The sequence below is a fragment of the Nyctibius grandis genome, chromosome 12 (genome assembly GCF_013368605.1).
Source record: "Nyctibius grandis isolate bNycGra1 chromosome 12, bNycGra1.pri, whole genome shotgun sequence".
Taxonomy (NCBI): Eukaryota; Metazoa; Chordata; class Aves; order Nyctibiiformes; family Nyctibiidae; genus Nyctibius; species Nyctibius grandis.
In genome coordinates, this window is record NC_090669.1 from 1,223,965 (window position 1) to 1,239,785 (window position 15,821).

At 48.1% G+C, this 15,821-nt stretch overlaps 1 protein-coding gene across 6 annotated transcripts in view; it reads left to right on the top strand.

Annotated features, from left to right (window-relative positions):
* NLRC5 (NLR family CARD domain containing 5) overlaps positions 1–15,821 on the top strand; it is a 53,432-nt gene that overhangs the window by 32,538 nt on the left and 5,073 nt on the right. For 3 of the 6 annotated variants that reach the window (XM_068411210.1, XM_068411209.1, XM_068411211.1), the window contains 21 exons: positions 954–1,043; positions 1,153–1,215; positions 1,908–1,991; positions 3,272–3,355; positions 3,979–4,068; positions 5,029–5,094; positions 5,585–5,668; positions 5,745–5,828; positions 6,444–6,530; positions 6,986–7,066; positions 7,618–7,701; positions 8,091–8,174; positions 8,834–8,917; positions 9,585–9,668; positions 9,761–9,844; positions 10,553–10,636; positions 11,907–11,990; positions 12,676–12,759; positions 13,866–13,949; positions 14,723–14,806; positions 14,978–15,061. In XM_068411210.1, the coding sequence (XP_068267311.1) occupies positions 954–1,043; positions 1,153–1,215; positions 1,908–1,991; positions 3,272–3,355; positions 3,979–4,068; positions 5,029–5,094; positions 5,585–5,668; positions 5,745–5,828; positions 6,444–6,530; positions 6,986–7,066; positions 7,618–7,701; positions 8,091–8,174; positions 8,834–8,917; positions 9,585–9,668; positions 9,761–9,844; positions 10,553–10,636; positions 11,907–11,990; positions 12,676–12,759; positions 13,866–13,949; positions 14,723–14,806; positions 14,978–15,061 (1,737 nt within the window). Of the gene's footprint in view, positions 1–953; positions 1,044–1,152; positions 1,216–1,907; positions 1,992–3,271; positions 3,356–3,978; positions 4,069–5,028; positions 5,095–5,584; positions 5,669–5,744; positions 5,829–6,443; positions 6,531–6,985; positions 7,067–7,617; positions 7,702–8,090; positions 8,175–8,833; positions 8,918–9,584; positions 9,669–9,760; positions 9,845–10,552; positions 10,637–11,906; positions 11,991–12,483; positions 12,624–12,675; positions 12,760–13,865; positions 13,950–14,722; positions 14,807–14,977; positions 15,062–15,821 lie in introns of those variants that run through there. The other 3 variants (XM_068411212.1, XR_011049069.1, XM_068411213.1) reach the window with 3 other exon arrangements.

Here is a 15,821-nt window from a genome sequence, read left to right on the forward strand (position 1 = left end):
GGTTACTGCAATGAAACGTTGGTTTGGAAAGTGTTAATACCACAATGTGTCTCAGGAGCGTTAATCAGTAATTGTAGATTAACAAACTAGGCAAAGAAAATGCAGAAGCTCTTTCACAGCCATTGCTGTCTTGTTTCTAGAACCAAAGCAGCACTGAACCTTTTTTCTTTAATGATAAACAGAGAAAAAAAAGGACAGGAGGAAAAATACCCGCCCTAGGCACAGCATCCCAGATAATCCTCACTTAGCAGGTCCTGTGGAACATGACTTCCAGCATCCATAACAGATGTAGGACTTGTTGGTTGACACACAGTGACAGCACACCCCCTGTGTGCATGGTCAGCATCTTACACTGCTGCCCCTCCGGGGATCTGGCATCCTGCCACACTCGACACCAAAAGTGTTTCCTGGCAGCATGTTGGCCATTTACACTGGGAATTTAGGCTAGAGAGGTGCTGTCAGGGGCTAGGGCACTCCCACCAGGTGGACAGAAAGCCCAGAAGGAGGTTGGCCATCTTTTGCAAGATGTTGTAGCATGGAGGAGCTGCAACGTGCCGAGAGACTGAATTTGCTCACTCAGGAGGTTGCTTCCAGTCTGGGGTATCTCTAGTCCAGTAGCCCTGAAGAATCATAGAATCGTTTTGGTTGGAAAGGACCTTTAAAATCATCAAGTCCAACCATTAACCCAGCACTGCCAAGTCCACCACTAACCCATGTAAGAGGAATTGTTCAGTATAAACCCTTGGTCTGTACTCCCTTTTTAGACTGAAGGAGACTCTCCTTTAGTTAAAACGGACGCCGGGTGCCAATGCTCAAAACTTCAGATCCTCGCTTACTGATCTTGAGCTAAATGGGGTGGATCCAGCTAAACAATGGGAAAATTGGGCTGTGTGTATGGGAACCTTTCTTCTTGGGAGCTGATTTCGTTGTTCTTTCTTTCTCCTCCTTTTCAGTATTAGGAATAACACATTTTCCCCACGTTGCACTCTCTTACTCATCAACTCCATCAACCTCTGTGAGCGGGTCAGAGCGGTAGAAGTCCGGTAAGACACCCAGAATGTTTGGAGCCCAGCAGCTCAGCTTTAAAAAGACTACAAAGCTTGTCATCTTCGAAGAGCAGTGCTGAAGGACTGTCTTTTATGTTTGCTTCAGGTCAAGTGAAAATGCTTTTTTGCATTTAGGAGCAAGCGTGCGAAGCCAAAAGCCATCCTGCAGGTACTGGCATACAACACTCAATTATAATCCGTTTGTTTTGATTAGGTTTGAAACACTAGTGGAGGCAGCCAAATCTCCTCTTGTATGAAGAACTCATGGGCTGGTAGTCAAGGAGCTTTGGCTAGTAGCTGAGGCTTTGGGGCTCAATGCAAGCTGCCTGAGTGCAACTCAGTACCATTTGAGATGCATTGGGATGGCAGAGGCCCATGCCTTTCTTGAGTGGCAACTGGACTTACTCATGATCATCTTGAGTGGCACCAAATTCTGCTGCACAAGCAACTGAATTGAGCCCTAGCCACCGTGTTTTTCAAGTGTGTGCCTCAAATTCTGGGTGATAATCTCCATATGAGCATCAGCATGATGTGTATGCGATACATGTCTTCAGCCTCTTTGGGACGGATGCTTGCTGGGTGCCCCTGTAAAGAAGACTAGCATGTCTCCAGTTAGGCACCAAAGAGATGGCAAAAAATGTGAAAATATCTGTTTTCCCACCTGTAAGGTGGAGTTTGTCATTGCTAACCTCACAGAGGTGTTATGAGAAGTATCAAACACTGGCACAGTTGAGGGCATTCATCTTGGTGAATGTTGCACGAGACTGGTGTAAAAACACAGCTGCTGATGGGGAGTTCTCACTGCTCAGGCTGAACCTGGTGGCTCGCTGTGCCTTAACTCTCTTGCTGTCTCATACGCAGGCTGACAGACTGTGCCATCGGCCAAGGGCAGATAGATGAGCTCTGCAGAGTCCTGGAGCAGCACGGGTGGCTGGCAGAAGTAGAGTAAGTGGGGCTGCTTGAACAGGAGTCACTGAGGGAGAGCTGGGTCGGTGTGGTTCAGCATTGCCTGGGGTTTCCCAGCCTGTCTGCGTCCATGTGTGTGCTCATTCAGATTATTTAGAACCAAAATTGATAAGTAATCATACAGGTCATATATATATATATATATATTTAAGAAGGCTTGAGCTGGTGGGACAGCTTCCTTGGGATTTTCACTCTGTGGCTGTTTTGAGGCATTTGTTGCTTCATCTGAGCTCTGCTCTGAGCTTGTCTTCAAACCTCTTAATCTGATCTTGCTCTGGAGCTTATGCATAAGGTAGTTTTGTAGGACAGCAGAATCACAGAATCTCAGAAGAGACTTCTGGGATCATCAAGTCCAACCTTTGACCTAACACCACTGTGTCAACTAGACCATGGGACTAAGTGCCACATCTAATTTTTTCTTAAACACCTCCAGGGATGGTGATTCCACCACCTCCCTGGGTAGCCCATTCCAATGCCTAATAACCGTTTCTGAGAAGAAATTTGTCCTAATATCTAACCTGAACCTCCCCTGGCACAGCTTGAGGCTGTGTCCTATAGTCCTGTCACTTGTTACCTGGGAGAAGAGACTGACCCCCACCCCGCTACACCCTCCTTTCAGGCAGTTGTAGGGAGCGAGAAGGTCTCTCCTCAGCCTCCTTTTCTCCAGGCCAAACACCCCCAGGTCCCTCAGCCGCTCCCCATTACACTTGTGCTCCAGACCCTTCACCACCTTCGTTGCCCTTCTCTGGACTCACTCCAGCACCTCAAGGTTTTTCTTGTAGTGAGGGGCCCAAAACTGCACCCAGGATTCGAGGTGCGGCCTCACCAGTGCCGAGTCCAGGGGGACGATCCCTGCCCTAGTCCTGCTGGCCACACTATTCCTGATACATGCCAGGATGCTGGTGGCCTTCTTGGCCACCTGGGCACACTGCTGGCTCATGTTCAGCTGGCCGTCCACCACTACCCCCAGGTCCTTTTCCACTGGGCTGCTTGCCAACCACTCTTCCCCCAGCCTGTAGCACTGTATGGGGTTGATATGGCCAAAGTGTAGGACCCGGCACTTGGGCTTGTTGAATTTCATACCACTGGTCTCGACCCATCTATCTAACCTGTCCAGAGTTTGTTTTAGACAGACCTTTAATGGTTGAGCTGGGATTTGAGTCCAGGAAGCTTGGCTTTTTTCTTCAAAGCTTCTCAGAGGAGTATTGCTACTTAAAAGGCTGAGTTTTGGTTGGCCACCTTGTTCTTCTGCCTTTCAGCCTCTCCAGGAATCAGCTGGGAGATGAAGGCCTGCGGTGCCTCTTGGATCACTTGCGTCAAGTGCCTGTTACCTGTTCCCTCAAGTAAGAAAACGTACTGTGAGTCTGAGGTGCCCTACCAGAAAGGTGTTCACACGATCCCTCCCAAAGCTGGTTGTCATGCTTCTTGCCCACTCCTGCCTTAGGAGGTAAGGTCTGAGTTGAGCCATGAGCACAACTCAAGACCTCCAGGCCAGGGTGGCTCAGAGTCTGATCCAAAACCTGCTGAAGTAAGTAAAAGTCTTTCTGTTAGTGTCAGCAGGAGGTAACAGGGCCCAGAGCGGGATAGTGGGACAGAAGCTGACCCAGTCCCCTGAGTTTTCAGTTCATCCCTTTGCTGTATACATTGTCCTCTTTGAATAACTCAAGGCCCACAGGTGCTGTGAGCTTAGCCATGCCCTGCACCACCCTTTCTGGTGGGGAAGCAACTGCTCCAGCAGCCAGCTGCATCTGTAGTGCAAGAGGCAAGCTGGAAGCTGGCTGTGTCCCCCGTGTCATCAGTGCTGGGGCTTGGAGGGGTTCGGTGCATTTAGCACAGCCGAAGGGGCCCAGCACCCCACAAACTGCTCTGCCTTCGGTGCCAACTCGAATTTCGCCTCTGTGGCTGAAGAGCCTGGGGACAACCCTGACTCTTAACACCTGAAAAACCTTCCTTTTCTTCTGTGCAGTCTCAGCCATAACAGGATTTCTCAGGATGGAGTTCTGCATCTCATAAATGCCTTTGCCACATCTGGAAATACCACTGAAGTTCAAGTCAGGTGTGTGTTTCTCCTCGCCAGTTTTCAATTCTTCCCTATGTATTTTCCTCTTAATTATCATAAAGTTTGTGATCTTCAGGTAATAATAACGAGGGCCACGTTTTCAACTACCTTTATGTATAAGTGCATGCAAAGCTTTTGTTTATGCCTGTTTCTACTGGCCAAACATAGCTGCCAAGGAGGAAGCTAGCAGAACTGTTATTCCATAGGGCCAAGTCTTTTTTGTGTATAAAGACACAGGTATTCAGCTGTACTAATTGTTGTCTTGTGTGTGTCTGTAAATTAACCTCTTCAGGGCAGGAGTCAGCATTTGCTCTCTAAAAATGTAGTCCCTAATTCACTTCAGTATGGTGAGATTTCAGAGTGAGACTGTTGAAAGCAATTTCCAATGTTCTTTACTTGGATTTGTGTCTTTTATCTCCTTTCCTCTCTGGCAAAAACAGCCCGTGGGTTCTGGGCTTGTTGCACTGGCATGAGCTGCTCTTTCTCACGGATTCCAGTCACAAGGCTGGACCGTGCTGCAGGTCTGCCCCTATCGATGTGTATGTTCATGTAGAGTCTGTCATGAACCACATTTAACCAGGGTCACTACTATTCATTCCTGCAGTTAAATGTGGGTGCTGAATCTTTTGGCTGGGCTATTTTAAAGCAGATCAGTCTCCTGTTTTAACTCTCCCCAGAGCTTGGCAGACAGTGCCGGAACAGGAGGAGACAGATAAGAGCAGGGCAGCTCAGGATTGCTTCTCCAGCCACCAGTGCTGCCTTATGCCGATTTGGCATTAGTGAAACCTTACTGAAGCGTTTCCCTGGGCTGCTTTATTGTAGGGAGAGGTGAGCTGGGCCTCTCTCTCTGCTGCGCTGTGTTGCTTTGTGCAGTTTGATGTTTTGTTAAACTCTGACCACTGGGAAAACCAGTCATTTCCCCTCCAAATCTTACACTCACGTGTCTTCTCGGTGCAGTTTGTGCTCCAAAGCAACTTTAATCATCAAGTTGACAAGCAGAGATGACCCAAGAAAGATTTTGAGGTAACGGTACAGATTTTCTTTGGTGATTTCTTTGACAAAGGTGGTGTCCTTTTTATAGGGACAAGGCAGACCAAACCTCTTGTACCCCCTAGCTCCTGGCACGGTGATATTTTATACTAATAGATATAAGTTTCCTTTGATTCACTTTCTGAGAAGAGTTTTCTCATGTCACAGAGAATCCCACATCCCTTTCTCTCACTGCTTCCCCACTGACCCTTCCTCATCTAGGAAGCCGTAGGTGTCCCTACAGCCCCTGTCACAGGACAGGGTGCTACAGAAAGCTGCACCATCACCATGCAGTATCAGAACATCTCAACAGATGCTTTTGAAGTGTTGCCACAATCTTTTTCGGAAGCCCTGCAAGGCATTTAAGGTTTCGGTGCCATCCTTCTTTCTCTGTGGGGAAAGGTTGTGATGCCTGAGATTTCTGGGTCAGAAAGCCTGAACTGTTTGGAGGGAACTAAGACTGTTCTCTTTTGCATCCTTTCAGACTCACAGAGTGCAACTTTCAGCCAGAGCACTTAGAAAAGCTGTGCTCGCTCTTGGAAAAGTGCACTGGTCTGACGGAATACACGTGAGTTAGTGGCTGCTGGGACCCATTTGGCTGGGCTCCTTTGTAAGCCATTCATGACAATGACCTTTGTTTCTAGATCCTCAAATAACAACGTGACAGTCCAAGCTGCAGAGAGACTTTTGCATTCACTGAGGAAAAATCCGGGTCCGCTGAAAATCAGGTACTGTGTCACTGTTCTGTTTTAGACACTGATCTGAGGCTGGTCTGATCATCCAAGATCTCCTTTCATCAAAACCAAGAGTAAACTGTGCTTCTTCCAAAGACAGGTAGCGTTGGCCTGAGAAATTCTTGTGGGTGGCTCTAAGTTGTTGGTATTAACTCCTCGATTCCTACTAAGCATCACATAAAGCTGGGGCCATAAACTGTACTGTCTCTCTAGACCTCTACCTACCTTGCCGAGAGGGTTGCTAATTCTGGTGAACACATTCCTACTGTGTCCTTAACTCGGTCTCGCCAGAGCACCCCGTGCTTTACGGGGGTAACGAATTCTTCACTTCTCCCAAAATGTGTTGCATGAGAGCACAAGGGCCAGGCTCCCTCTCATTGCTGTCAGCGGTAGGCAGGCAGGAGGGAAGCTGACGTTCGTGTCCTCCTCTGCAGGGAAGCTGGGCTGCGTCTCTGTTGCCAGTTTGCACCCTCTTTCCTATGTAGACATTACTCTGATGAGCAAAGCAGCCGTTCCATGTGTATTGGAGTGCTGAGCACTCAGCTGACAGAGGCAGGGATGGATCAGTGCGTGTGAATAAAGCAGAGCTGCCTGTATTCTGCTTTGCAGCATAGAAGAGCCATGGGTATGTAAAGAAAGTGTCACAGACCTTCTCGAGCTGGCTGTCCGGGCCTGTGGAAACATTACTGAGATCACGTAAGTAGCACCTCAAGTTCTGTATCTTTTAGATATTTTCTTTTTAGCCTGATACTTCTAAGGAAATGGGGTTGAAGCCAGCACTTTAACTTGCTCTTCTGTTCTTTATTCTCTGTCTCCAGTGCATTTGTAAGCCATTAGCCAATTTGAAGCAAGTTTGACCCAAATATTTGGTGGGTAGAAGTGCTTAGGAGGTTTGTGGTCACACACCTTAGTAGGTGCAGTGGAACGGAGACCCATGTTCCTGGTCTTCCTTGGGAGAAAGGGTGCCCAGATTAAGCTGGCTTTGGAACTACTTTAAATATTGCAAACCTCTTCAGAGATGGGTGGTTGGCATTCATGCACCAGCGTAGCCCTGTGCCATCCAGTCCTCCTGACTTTTCTTCTGGAAAACAACATTTGCTGTACGTCAAGAGTTCACAGCTTACGATGTTCTCTAATCTCTACCTTTCCAGGATATGTAAAGATAAAACCCTCTTCCAATTAGGCGTGAGGTTCCCACACTGTCTGGAGAAGGTGGAATCAGTCGTTAGCAGGTGAGAGAGTGACTATTTGTCCTTATTTTCTGCTTGTTCTGAAACTCACCATGGGATGAAAAATATCTTCAGAGTGTCTGAGGCTCTGGTCTCCATGGGTTCAGTCTCAGAGTGCTTCTGTGCCACACATTCAGAAGGAACCTTATTCACGTGCATGTGTCTTCTGGGCCACCCTCCTTCAGGCCCATACTGAAAAAAATCTACCTAAAAAATCTTCCCTGCAGGACCAGGAGCCCTCAGGAGACAGGAGCACTTTGAAGACTCTTAAGACGTGCTGGCTTCTGTATGAATGTGTAGAGAGAGAACAGCATTAGTGTCTTTTTCCCTTTGTGTAGCTGAAGAAGGTGGCAGCCATCTTCTTGTGCAGTTGGGGAAAGGCCGTGTCTCTGTACACTGGACTGTGGTGTAGATGGGACATAGCAGGAGAGCCCAGGGAGGGCACTAGCAAAGCTCTGATCTGTTCCTAAGCCTGGCCCTAAGGGGCACGAGATGCCGCAGTGGGCATCTGCTGATGGTCGCTGACAGTTGTGTTGTGTGTTTGTATCCTGCAGATTGCACCTGCACAAGCCAGAGATCAAGCACGCTTCCTTCTGCCAAAGGGTTCGTGAAAAATGTGCTCAGCTTCAGGAACTGAGGTGAGTCGCCAGGCGTTGTAGAGGATTTCTTTGGGAAGGGAGTAGCTTGTCCCTGCGTGCAGGAGAGCACACAGCAGGGCAGGGGAGAGGCCAGGGCAAGGTCCCACTCCCTGCCCTCTGGGTCTCCTACTTAGCATGTTTGGGTGGAAAACAGAAAAGACCCATAGACCTAGTGGCTTCCTGGGGTATCCTTTGAAGACATCTAAACCTGCCCTGTGCCAAGGTAACCTGTACTCTCTTATCGTGACTGGAAACTCCCATGGGACTTTGTCAAGTGTTGATGTCACAACACTTCAGTGTCCCAGCAGTGGCGTGATTTACTTGTGGGCTTAGTACAGACCTTTCATCGTCAATGGACATAGCCCAGACCTGTTGTTCTGTTCTTGCAGATGGTCTCATGTTGAGCTCCGTAATGATGAAGCAGAAATGCTAGTCAGGATTTTGCTGCCTCTTCCGAAGCTGAAGAAGTTTGGGTATGTCCCCAGATATGGTCTTTTCCACATCTCCATCATTTGCTCAACCCTGTGCCTCACCCTCATCCTCTCTGAAACGTTCTTTGTCTGGAATATGGCCAGGAGCTTTGTGATCTCTGCTGAGCCATGTCTGGGTCGTGAACTCAACCGCTCTCTGCAGTTCATGCTAAAGGTCGTTATAAGGGCATCGTGTGCATGTTTTGAAGTTTTTTCCTCTTCCCCTTCTTTGAAGTAAAAGCAATTTGAGACTGAGAACTCGGCTCTTGTTTACATTGAGGATAATTTTATACTACCCTACTACGTTAAAGAGCTTTTTTTGGTATGAACAACATTCAGTCCTTTTCACAGCCCTCTTCAGCCGCCTGTAAGTGAGAGGCAGGCTTATAAAAGGCATCTCTGCCCAGTGAAATGCTGGGGGTTGGTTGACCCAGGCAGAGACTGTGCTGTTTGGTACATGTGCATCATGTGAACATCTCTGAACTACCTAGTCCTTGCAGTCCTGTACACAAGAGGTGTGGAAATCTCCCCAAACTTACTGGTCCCTGATGTCTGTGCTGGCTGGGGTTTGTGATGGGGCAGCTTGCCTGTTGGTGAGGTAAACTCCTCTTTCTCAGTGTGCTGAGACCTGACCTCCTTCTTTGATCCTTGCTGTTTTGCAGGCTGACCTCGAGCAGTATTATGCCAACTGGAATTGATTACTTGATCACGGGCTTGCAGAACTGCCAGGCCATTGAAGAGCTCAAGTGAGTGTGTTGTCACCACGCTGCCCAGAGTTTGCCAAGAGTTTCTAGAAGCTTTAGTTAAACTGCAGCCTCTCTTGTGCCTGTACTGTGGACAGATGTAGTTTTCCTGATGGCTGGAGGACTTCAGATAGGAAGAAGCAACAATTCCTTTTTATTTGCAATGAACAATGGGTGAGAGAGACAGGGATCAGTAGTCTGTGGCGGGGAATGTCCAGTGGAGAAGTGCTGGGTTTTGCACGGATCATGTCCCAGCTGCGAGGCAGTGTTTCCCGTGCAGCAATCCCAGAGCCACCATTTCACTCCTGGAGGATGATCTGGCGGCCTACACAGGTGGCTTTTCCAGGCCCCTGCATGTAAGGCATCCTTCTGTTCTGAAGTGCCACTGGACTGTGTGTGTGTCCCTGTTGCGAGAGCTTTGCCATCACAGTGGCACCTTGCTCCATGAGGGGCTGGGTTCTTGCTCCAGGGATTTGGAATTCCTTTGGTATTTTATCAGGGTCCAAACACGTCCAGTAGAATTGCATTAGAGAACAAAATTGAAAGCTATTCACAGGGACTAGAATACACTCCCACTTCCCTTCCACCCTTGTTCTTCTCTCCTCTGCTCCGAGTGCTCGCATGACTGCCCATGGGTAGTTAGTTGTTCCTGTGTTATTTTGTCTTTTAGCCTGGGCTCTATGAAACTCAGCAGTGCTGCCATTCCTAAGCTGGTGCTGGGACTTCGTGAAATGCCATCTCTGAAAAGGCTTATGTAAGTATGTGACTGCAGCTTGCCTCTAGCCCAGCTTGTGATACTGAGTAACACTAGCTTCACGTCCCTTTTCCTGGGGATGTCGTTTCCAGCTTGAACCATAACAGTATTGGTGACGATGGCTGCTCCAGACTCGCAGAAGCCTTGAGGAATATGCACTACCTGGAGGAAATCAAGTAAGTTTCTCCATTCTTGCAGTCTCTCACAGCAGAGAGGTGACCACTAGTGCCAACATTTGGAAAGACCGAGATGTGCTTATACACGATGTTGTAACCAAAGCAGAGAGGTTGCAAAATGCTTGTGTATGAGGTACCATGGGCTAGAGGAAATCAGAGCTTCATGTTCAGAAGAGCAGAATTTGGTCTGACCCCACTCTGCTGCAGTCACGTAGAAAATGGATTAATGAGCCTCTGGATTTAAATCTTCTCTGGAATCCCTGGGATCCAGAAGTGGGTCAGAGGGCCCCTTCTCTCCTGGGAGAGCCTTGGACCCAGCACTTCCCCACTCTGAAAAGATCTGAATCTAGAGCCAACCCCAGGCTTGCTCTGGTTTTTCCCCTCTCTCTCTGGCCAGATTCTGTCCATTCTCCACTGTAGTAGTTTGGAAAATAATAACCAGCTGTTGCCTGTTTTGGTATCCTGGCTGAAGTAATTTCCCACCCATTAACAAGATGCAGTGATTTTGATTGCTCTTTGCAATTTTTTTTAAAGCCTCATTAACAGCTATTAGTCTTTCATGAGACAGTTGAGACAAGCAGCTCTTTGATTCTGCTGCCAAGGTCAGAGGTGTCAGCTGGCAGATGGGAGACATTGAATAAGATCACTTACGTTGCCTGACGCTTCGCATTTTCCTTTACAACACAGCCTTTCTTCTCTTCTTTAAAGTTTAAGCCACAACGAGATTGGAGATCCAGGCCTGATAAATCTAGCTGCTGTCCTGCTGGAAATGCAAAACCTGAAGAGAATCAAGTGAGTCCCTTCGTTTTGTTCGCAGCGGTTTCGGTTATGGCCATGGTTGGTGGGGAAGCCTGTGGAGGAAGCTCTGTGCCGCCTTCGCTTACGCAGTGTTCCACCTTCCAGCCTTTTCGATGTCGTTGAAGGCCTGATACAAAATGGATCACACCAGTGGAAGGTGTTCCCTCTCCTGCCCTCCCCATGTACAGCTGGGCCTGGCACTGACTTTTTCTGCCAGTGCAGAGACTCTCTGAGGGTGAAGGTTATGGCCACGACCCCCAGAGACAGTGGTGGGCATCTGCTGGCCTTCGCTAACTCTTTGAACGGAGAGATCTCTGGCTCAGTTGTGTCCTGTGTCCTGCAGTCTACAACTACCCGAAGGGAGGTTGTAGTGGAGTGGGAGTCAGCCTCTTCTCCCAGGCAACTAGCGATAGGACAAGAGGGCACAGCCTCAAGCTTGGCCAGGGGAGGTTCAGGTTGGACATTAGGAAGCATTTCTTCTCAGCAAGGGTCATTAGCCATTGGAAGGGGCTGCCCAGGGAGGTGGTGGAGTCACCGTCTCTGGAGGGGTTTAAGACTGGACATGGCACTAAGTGCCATGGTCTAGTTGACATGGTGGTGTCACGGCAATGGTTGGACTCGATGATCCCAGGGGTCTCTTCCAACCTGACTGATTCTGTGATTCTGTACATTTGCAAGCTTGTGGGGAATCGTACCAGTGTCAGATCCACTCAGTGTTAGATCCACAGGGTTCCCAGTGTGGTGGCCCCTGGTGTTGCTGCACTGCTTTTCTTTTCCTCATGGAAGCAGAGGTGAAATTGAGTATTTGTCAGAGCGAGGACACAGTTTCTAGACCAGGCTCTCTCTCAGAGACATGGATTCAGGGTGTCCCTCCTCCAAGGGAACAGAAATTAGAACATCCAGGCTTTGTTAGGCTCAGCTCTGGGGTACGCCTTGTAATTTTTTGGAAATAAAAACCTGGGAATGACTTGAACAAGAAAAAGGAAATTCCCAGTTCTGTCTGGGAGAGGGAAAACTGCTTCTTCCCCCCAGTACCTGCAGGGGCAGGAGTGCCTCAGTACTTGGCAAAACCACGCTACAAATCCCCAGGCCATTTTTCATAGACCTGCATCCCTGGACACACCACTGCAGCCCCTGTAGCCCATCATTGCAGTGACCCAAGTCTCCCATCACTCCAGGCAAACAGTGAAATATCTTAAGCTGATACATTCTGTTTCTTGTTCTGTTTCTCTTGTTCACTGAGAGTCTTTCATGGTTATTTTAGCCTTTCAGGGAACAGCCCTAGTCCTGCTGGAGGGGAAAAGCTGGTGGAAGCTCTTGCCTATTGCAAGCGCGTCGAGGAGCTACTGTAAGTGTGTCGTTTCCAGTGTCCCTTCAGGAAGCTGGGCAAAAATAAAGGCATAGAAACCAAATCTAACCTGGCTCCAGTAAAGCCAAAATGAGCTTTACCACTGATTCTTACAGGAGCAGGGTAAAAACTCACAGCTACATGGGATAGGAATGTGCGGTGCCGGGTGTGGGAGGGATGATGAGAGACAGAGGCTTTCCTCAGCCAGATGTATTATCAGTCACTCCATTCCAGACCAGTTTATACAATACACATGCCCTGCCATATTAAATACATAAAATTTAAAAAAGAACAAATGAGAAAAATGTACAGTTAAAATGCTGGAGCTATTCATGTAACCTTCAGATTACAGTATACTGGACTGTAATTGCACATATTAAAAAGTGCAATTTCAGTTTAATTCCAGCTCAGGACAACTGAGTCAGAAAGGGAGATCAGTGTGCTCCTGAGAAGTGCAAGTCAGTTTTACATCCCTCTTTAACTCCTGCTGCAGGGTTACAAAACCTCATTGTTCTTTCCTCCCACTCTCACTGTCCTTTGAATCGCGGACATTGGCTTCTCTCAGCGTAGTCCCGTGCACATGTGGGTGAGGAATGAGGGTCACAGACGGGGGTGGGTGACACACAGGTGAGGAACGAGGCTCTGCAGTTCACTGCCAGTAACGTTTCGTTTCTGCTCCTTCCAGGCTGTCAAGGAATGTTTTTGGAGACAGAACAGCAGTGAAACTTGCCCTCTGTCTGCCTCACATGACCAACCTCAAGATCCTGCAGTAAGTGTCAGCCTCTGCCCCAGGAAAGCTGGGGAATATGTGGGATGGTTCAAAGAAGGTATGGAAAAAGGTATAGACTGCAGTGGTGCGCTGGTCTCTTGTTTAGATGTTATTTTAAGTGTCTCAGGATTGAGAAACCCTCCACAGTTACTCTGCTGCATCAGGTCACATTGACTATTCTTGCATAATTTCTTGCAGCGTTAACTTTAGAGATGAACCAGGTTTTCCTGGTTCATAATGCCAGATGAACCATCATACAATACAGTAAAATAACCCTTTAAATTGGTTTTGAGTATGTTAGCTTCTGATGCCTCTGGCTGTCCTCTCGTTCTGGTACAATGTAACCATAAATATGAGCAGCTTTTGTGGTCCCTCGCTGTTTTGTGCGGCACCTCAGAGTCATTTTTCCTCTTGAACTCAGTGGTATTTAAACTTTTTATGGGAGTCTTTTGGGAGACACGTTAGGATCTACAGGGCTCTAACGTGTAGGAATGTCTCGTGCTGTTTTACAGTAGCAAAGCAAGAAATTGGTGAGCTAGAAGAGCTCACTGGGCTCAGTGGTGTGTCTCCAGCCTGTGTCTAAGGTATCATCAAAAGATAACTTAGGAAAGGAATCCCAGTGGTGGAAGACTTTAGTCCTCTGGGTAGGTTCTTGTCTTCACTGAAAAGGTGTTGAAAAATCTGCAGACGTAAGATATCCCATCTGCTCTTTGTTCTTAAGGCCATTCCTCACTCATCTCAAACCGATCCCATGTGCACAGAGATGGAGACCAACTCCCAGCGGTGCTCTGCGGCCTTTGCTTTTGCACGACCAGCTGACTGTGCTCCTTCCTTGTGAGCATGGGCAAACCCACTGAACTGGTGTGGCCTTAGGGCTGTGTCATGGGCAGCAACAGGAGCCGTGGCACGTGCTAGCCACATTGCTGGCCCCCACTGTTGCCTCCCTGTTTTCCACAGGGACTAATCCACAGGAATCCCAAGTTATTACCAGCATTGGGTGCTGGTTCAAAAAATGTAGCAGTTGTCTTCTTGGCAAGTTAAATACGAGCCTTTTTTACAGCTTTATTCTAAAATAAACCTCCAATGCTTATGTTTCTTTTGTTTAGCTTGCAGAACAATAACATTGGGCCTGCAGGAGGGATGGAGCTGGCCAGAGCGCTGGTGGCATGTGGGCTGCTAGAAGAGATAAGGTAGGCCATGGCAGGTGCGCTTGGGATGGTGCCAAATGCATGGACCAGTATCACGGTGAGGGTGGGAATCATTTCAGCTCACAGGCCTGAGGCTGTCACGTGGGCTCTGTCTGTGCTCAGGGTGACTCTGCAGAGGACAATCCCTCCAGTCCTCCTAGACACTCATCATAGGATGAGAGGAGATGCTCTCTGAAGGTCACTGCAGTGCACTGCCTGCAGGGCAGCTTAGATCACTTTAGATGTTAAACCTTGTCTGCCAGTGCTGTTTGCCGGGCTTTGTGTAGCCACGTGTCTTCGAACTGTCGTATCCAGTCACCTGGGGAGTGACGGAATTTCTAAATGTGGAACTGAAAGACTGGAGACGATGTGAATTAACTCTTCCTGCTGCATCCTTGATGCCACCGTTCTTTGTTAGGTCTTTATTGTTAAATAAGTTGAGTTAGGATGGTGGTAATTTAGGTGTGAGATAGGTTAGAGTAGAGGAGGTGTTGCCACAGCTTGTGTTTGCTGGTAGGTGAAAACAGAGCAGCACACCCTGGTAAAGGCTGGAAGGCAGCTGCCCCCTGAGCCTTTGAGAGCCATGTCTTCTTCCCACTCTCCCTTACCATCATTTCCTCTCAAGTCACACCAGAGTCCTGTCTAGAGTCCTCACTCACTCTGGGTACCGGTTACTGACTTGCTAATTCACATAGTTACATTTTGGTGATGGCTTTTCTTTGCCTGTACCTGCTTTTTTTCCACGGCCACTCAAAGCTTTCCCATTACTCTTACAGTTTAGCAGAAAATGACCTGGGGGAAGGAAGTATCTACGCCCTGTCCGAGGGGCTGCCATGCTTTGGACACCTCCGGAGGATTGAGTGAGTACCAGAGCACTGGAGGCTGCTGGGGCAGAGTGTGGCTGGCATTGTTTGTAGCGTTGCCAGCGCAGGAGCGCAGCAGACGGTGCTGATGCCGGTGCCATATTCCCCACCAGTTCTGACACCAGCACCTTGTGCCCTCTTTTTTTTTTTCTCTCTCTGCTGCTTCAGCTTGAAACTCTGTGGAATCACTGATGATGCTTCAAAAGCACTTTCTCATGGCTTCCGACAGTGCCCTTCCATGGAGGAAATAATGTGAGTGTGGGAACGGATGGGGAGACCCTTCAACACATGGGCCACTCTTATTTACATGTCTGCTCCTATTTTCAGCTGCAGTACACTTCTGATCCTGCTAAATACTTCCTGGTCCTTACCACTAAGTACTTTTTAGTGATAAATTTACTAGCAATTTACTAATTGACTAAATTCACTGCTAAAAATTTCCTGGTATAACTAGCAGCTTATTGGAAGCTGAAAGTGAAGAGCTGAATGGATTATAGAGGAAACAGTCATTTTCAAACTCTGCCCATTATTCTCGGTCTTACAGCATCTGTTCTGAGGGGCAGTACAAATTCCTTGTCTTGTTTCCTGTGGTTCAAGTCTTGCCTCCATTTTTTTTACAAGGTGGCCACAGTTGACTCTCAGAGCACAGCAAGAGCTTCTCTGTGCGATGTAGAGGCTGAACTGAGAGCTCAAAGCCAAGTGAATTCAGGCTGTGGATGAACAGGGGGTATCACCAGCTGCAATCTCACTCTCCACACTGGAATAAAAGGGGTTGCTGATGCATGGATGTTTAGTGTTTTCAATATACAGAATAGATGGGCTAACTACATTCAGCCATGTGTTCACCTGCCCAAGAGAACCTCAGGGAGAAGCCTGCTGGGAACCTGCTCCAGCTGATGTCTTTTTAAAAGCATTTTGCCCCATTGTGCTACAGAGACCTTAACTTTAATTCTAGTACACAGGATCCCCCGGGGTCAGCAGCGGTCTCATCAATGCTGAACTACCTGTAGCT